The 6192-nt window shown below is 42.9% G+C and overlaps 1 protein-coding gene across 1 annotated transcript in view; it reads left to right on the top strand.

Moving 5' to 3' along the window:
* The first annotated feature begins 318 nt into the window (after nucleotides 1–318).
* lamb3 (laminin subunit beta 3) overlaps nucleotides 319–6192 on the top strand; it is a 14761-nt gene continuing 8887 nt past the window's right edge. Inside the window, exons 1-3 of the mRNA XM_083669193.1 lie at nucleotides 319–363; nucleotides 626–674; nucleotides 1219–1385. Of these exons, the coding sequence (XP_083525319.1) occupies nucleotides 650–674; nucleotides 1219–1385 (192 nt within the window). The 5' untranslated portion in view covers nucleotides 319–363; nucleotides 626–649. The remainder of the gene's footprint in view (nucleotides 364–625; nucleotides 675–1218; nucleotides 1386–6192) is intronic.

Raw genomic sequence — 6192 nt, 5'->3', positions numbered from 1 at the left:
GTTCTGTCATTTGACACAAATGTATACACAGACACAACATGGAATGGCTGAATCCGCAATGGTTTTAAACAAATAAAGAGAAATCAGCTGTTGTATGTTTTGTGTGCCCCCTGGGAAATTCCAAGCTTTTTGTTGCTGATGAGTGTGTGTGTGTGTGTGTGTGTGTGTGTGTGTGTGTGTTGATTCATATCAAAAGGGTGCGGCTCTGAGGGGAAGGGTGTGTCTGCCAGCTACCTCTCTGACACACAGTATATCAGTCAGCGCAGGTGAGACAGTGTTTATATAGAGGTCGCTAAGCTCCGACAGACACTTTTACACTCACCACTTCATACCCATTCTAAACGGAACACACAGCTACAACTGGTGAGCACTGAGCTGAATAGATTGATTTGATATCATTTTGATATAATTCATTCATTTTGAATGTGATTCAATACATTTTTATTAGTAATGTATGTGCTATTGTTATCAGCCAGAATTGTTATTGAAAGGAATCATTTGGTGATTTTGGGGACTAAATGCACTGACTATTGCATTGGAGTATCTGCCTATTCAGCCTGTTTTTCCTCATAGTAGTTTTGTATTTGATGTTTATTTACCTTTCTTGTTTTCTTATCTTGTGAAGAAATTCTCATAGGAGTACCGGACGATGTGGATTGTATTCCTATTAGCAGGTACATTCTCGTTCATATATGTAGAGTGTTTAAATGATCTGTTATTTCTCTGTTATAACTCTGTTATAACTCTTCCCTCTTTACCTCCACTCTGTCCTCCAACCCATCCCCCCATTATCTCTCTTCCTCTCCTCTTCATCCCTCCGTCTCTCTTCCTCTCCCTCCATCCTCCTTATACTCATTCCATCTTTCTGTCAGTCAATACAAAGCGATGAAGCAGTGTGGTATATGGATAGATCATTTCTTAAATTGTTTTAACTGGTCCCTGTATATGAACTGTGTGTGTTTTATGTTCAATACTGTATGAGTATTCCCTACTCACAAACCAGACGGACAGACAGACAGACAGACAGACAGACATAAAGACAGATAGATAGGTAGATAGATAGATGGAGAGCCAGCCAGCCAGCCAGACAGCCAGACAGACAGAGAGAGACACACACACAGAAGGAGACAGACATACATACATACATACAGACAGATAAACAGACTAGCTGAATGATTGAGTTATTGATAGATTTATTGATCTAACCTCTCCCCCCAGCCCTGGCTGCCGTGTCGTCGGCCCAGACAGACACCCGGGGGGACTGTTCTCGGGGGGCCTGTTATCCTCCCAGTGGTGACCTCCTCCTGGGGAGGGAACAGCAACTCAGCGCCTCCTCCACCTGCGGCCTCACGGGCACAGAGATCTTCTGCACCCCCTTCAAACAGGTAAGACCCTCATGCTTGATTTATTTCTTAAATACTTGAGGTTGACAGTTCTGTCCAGCTTGGCTGTGTGTGTTGCTCTCTATGCTGACTTTGCACAGAGAGAGAGAGAGAGGGGGGGGGGGGGGGTGGATGGAGGATGGAGGGTCAGAGAAGAACTGGCTGGTGGCATTTGTGAAATTGTCTGGATTTGGTGCCAGAGACCGACAGGGCCAGATGTTGCAACTGTTGTGTTTGACTGCAATCTGGCCAAGGACCCTGAAGGACAGACAGAGAATCAGTTATGCTGTATCGACAGGAAAAAATATTTTCAGTTGCATTTTTATTTGAATTCCCTCGATTAACCTTCTAATTACCCTGGAATGCCTTTATGTAGTATAGAGTAAGGAAATGTGGCTTGTTCCTCTGATTGATAGTTGAGCTTTTCACATGGACCACACCCTGATATTGGGAGGGGCAGGTAACATAGTAGTAACTGTTTTCCAGAGCTGACAAATACCCCCCCCCCCCCCCATACACACACACACACACACACACACATACACACACACACACACACACACACACACACACACACACACACACACACATTGTTCAAATACAACCACAAAGGTAAGGTTTCCTGATGAAAACAATCAACTAATCTATTCCAACTTGCTGTGTCATCATAAACCAGTCAGATCTTGTTACACAGATGTTCCAGAACAGTTGTGGTCATACTGTGGGTAACTAAGGAGAGAGATAAATAAGGGACGTTCCTATGGTGTATCAAACTCCATCTATAGAATGATTGTTTTGAACAAAATACTTTAATCCTCAGCCAGTAATTCTGTTATTGTATTTATTTATATGTTTTGCAGGCAGAGAGAGTAGAAAAGGCCAACTCCAGTCTGTGGAAATAATTGAGGAGTGAGTGAGCTTGAATTTGGGGATTTCAGCACTTTGTGTAACATTGAAAACAGTTTTTATGTGTGAGGGAGTGGCGCCGCGGGCCCTAGAATAGGTCTAGACTCTGGAGTGTGGTTGTATGGCTGTCTGTGTTTGGTTGTATGGCTGTCTGTGTTTGTGTGTGTGTGTGTGTGTGTGTGTGTGTGTGTGTGTGTGTGTGTGTGTGTGTGTGTGCGTGTGTTGAATCTTGTCCAAAGGGTTGGGTTGTATGAAGTGACACACACTCTCTGACACACACTGTATCATTCAGTCCAGGTGAGACATTGTCTGTGTACACTTGCTAATGATCTATGGAAAAGACGTGAAGATGACAAATTGCAAAATACCGTTGTGAGTTCTATTCCAGTGGTACACACAAGACCACAGAGTTTCATCATTTCCAAGCCATTACACTCAAGGACACATCAATTATAGATTATTTTTCTTATATGCATTTCGTTGTCTCTGTACTTGTACTCTGCACAATGACAATAAAGTTGAATCTAATGTAATCTAATCTAATTTATATAATGTCAGAGTTTACAAAGTGGTGCTTGGAGTTATTTGAGGTGAACAACTGATATAATACTTGGTTCCAGATACAGTATCCAGTTAGTGTGTGAAGTTTGAATGATATAAGATAAGATAGAACGTTATTGTCACTGAGGTGAACATTCTGACACAAGGTAGGGGTTGTCAGCTACACCACGTTAGCATATAGTGAGTTGGTATAACTTAGTCTACAGCCAAGCCCACATTCAGTGGCCCCTTCATGTCCGGAAGGAACTTACCAATGAATTGTAAGCGTTGGTGTTGTTTTCGAGTGTCAATTCACTCAAAACATACCTGGATTACTTATTATGTTATAAAACTCTGATTAAACCACAAATACGATAGTAGTCATTTAAGGATACAAGACTGTGTGCATATCTGGCTGTGTTGGTAAATCACTACATATCCCATTGAGCCAAGCGCTGAAAGGCTGCCAGTTGATACCGTTCTAAGATCAGTCAGAAATGTTCACCTAATGATGGGTGGATCTCTAAACTGAACTTTGATCCGCATTAACTAGCAATGATATCCTTCTGCAGGTAGCTGCATAGTGCCAACCATTCTTGGTTGAACCGTATGGTGCTGGCAGATCTATTCTGGTGGGTATAAGCCTATAGATGAATTTGGTTGGTTTGTCAAAGGGAGACGGTGAGGTTTGGATATACAGACAGCCTTAACCTCTCTTGCCCAATACGCTCTCCTACCCTTGAACTGTCCTTGGCAGTCTCTTGGAAGTTGCAGTTATCAACTAGAGTGATTTTCCACCAGGGCTTTGGGATGGACCAATCAGAGAGCAAATCGGCAAGGCTGGTCCCCTTTCCCCTGGGATTGAGAGCTTTTTAGCCAATGGATGGGTCTGACTGGGCCGAGCCTACCAAGTATCTGGCTCCTGGCAGTCGATTACCTAATTTCCTGAAGTGGATTTATGATTTATGATTTAAAATAGTTTTTCCTTATTTAATTTTTTTGTTTGTCTAGCACTATGCTTCTGTTTTGTTTTTTTATTCAGTTATTTTCAATGTGCAGAACTTTCAATGTTCTACTTATCATACAAGTCTCACTACGTTACACTTTTTATTTCTGTGAACACATGAAACACATAGTGAAATGGTGGACAAAGGAAAAGTCATCTTATAAGGGTCCAAATGGTGACAATATCTGCAATGCATCACTTACGTCTTTATAACAACAGTTTTTCGAGTCTGGAGAGAACTAGGTTTTGTCTCCCTCAAAAGATGAGATGATTGTGTTGTGCGATAATCTATGTCCCCTGTGTAGACCCTCACAGAGTGATGTTCCATAGTGGCCGCACCTCTCTACTGGGGTACGGAAGTGCAGTTTTCCATGGGGTTTTCCAATGTGTTTTCAGTGGGGTATAATTGTCTTTTAACTATAATGCAGGTGATTGATGGTGATGACTGCTAACTATTTTGATAATGACACCCCAAACCCATTAAAAAGTTTATTGAAACATAAAAACAACAGCAAATGTCAAAAGTGGTCAACAGTAAGCTATTTGTAGTGAGGGTCAATGAAGAAACTTGACTTCAGATTTCCTGGGATTTGAAATCTTCCAGCATGATTTCCTATATGTAACATAGTCTTATCAGTTTGCGGTTCTGATGTCTTTGTTTGGTTGGTTGGAGCATGGTGCTGGTATTCCATAATTGGCAAAGACAAGAAAGTGTCTGCCAAATGACCATATTACCAATTCACTGGTTAGCTAAATAGCTGATGTATCTGATATCACGATTGAAAAAAGAAGCTAAATCAAACGTTGCCTTTCTATGGGGTGCTAGGGAAATATCACATGAAATGTATGATGATACATAGTGGAAGAATCAGTTGTTATAATATGACATAAGTTGCTGCTTTTGTGACATCTAAATGGTTATTGCTTAATCGTGACAGTGTTATGACAACTTTATGTTAAGTAAAAGGGCATCCATCAGGCCGTGACTCTCTCCAAGCGGTACCAAGGTCCACGACTCTTTGGCATGTGTGTCTGTCCTCTGGTCCAGAGAGCTGGCCCAAACACACACACACACACACACACACACACACACACACACACACACACAACTCCAACTTTTCCTTAGCTGCTCTGACCAACTGGACATGCAGAAAGACAGAGAGAGGCAGACAGATGGACAGACAGACGGACAGATGGACAGACAGACAGACAGACAGAGAGACAGACAGACAGACAGACAGACAGACAGACAGACATATGGAGGAAGAGACAAACAGACTAAAAGACGTTTAAATACACATCTATCCACATTTCCACCTGACTCCAACAATGCCTGCTGTATTTTGTCCAATGTGACAAGTTATTCCTGTAATAGGTCTCCAAATGCTATTCTGTAGCACTAGAGAGTTCAGTGTATCTCAGGGTCACTGTCCCAAGGAGAAGTGACTAAGTGAGAGAGAGAGAGAGAGAGATGGACGATGGTCAGGGATTGTGTTGAAACTGCCAGCTCAGAGACCTTTACCCCAATGGAAACAATGCCATGCCCTGTGTGCCAGAGAGGCCAGCCGGGGAAGGGGGGTGAAGAAGTGGGGGAGAGAGAAAAGATAGAGGACTTTCAGTTCAATAGTGAATGTGAGGCTTCAGAGAGAGAGAGAGAGTATATAGGGAAAGAGAGAGTGTTCATGTCTGTGTGTGTGTGTGTGTGTGTGTGTGTGTGTGTGTGTGTGTGTAACCCACGCACAACAGCCTTCACATCAGTGCCATATTGACTTAGTAGACTGCCACCATCTCTGTGCCACAGAGTCTGACCTGGTGAGTGATGAGGTTTAGTCCAGGCAATGTTATCTAAGGTGGGGAGGGAGAGGTTCTTACCTCACATGCACATTGATCCTTTCCATTGTTGTTAAACACACTCCTCAAGTTGAAATACCCCACCATCGAATTGCTAGCTTTTCAGTGGCATAGCCTGTTAACATTGGCTATTTCGGGTGATGGTCATGTGTGCTAGTGTGTGTATGTTATGGTGTGTGTGTGTGTGAGTGTGTGTGCGCGTGTGTGTGTGTGTCTGTGCGTTTGTGTGTGTACGTGCATATGTGTGTGCGTGCATGTGTGTGTGTGTGTGCGTGCATGCGTGCGTGCGTGTGTGCGTGTGTGTGTGTGTCTGTGTGTGCGGCAACTTGACGCCTGTTACACTAGGCTGCTATAACATGGCTCAAATTCTCTGACTGAATGTGTTAACTCTCCTTCCTCAGCTCTACCTCTTTCTCAAACACTCTCTCACCCACTGACAGTGACCGTGCGGTGGCTGAATGAATATAGCAGAAACATCAAATATGCTTTATTTGCAGGACAGTACAA

This window comes from Argentina silus (assembly GCF_951799395.1).
Source record: "Argentina silus genome assembly, chromosome: 4".
Taxonomy (NCBI): Eukaryota; Metazoa; Chordata; class Actinopteri; order Argentiniformes; family Argentinidae; genus Argentina; species Argentina silus.
Note: the sequence above shows the minus strand (reverse complement) of the source record. Positions and strands in the feature narration are given on the sequence as shown.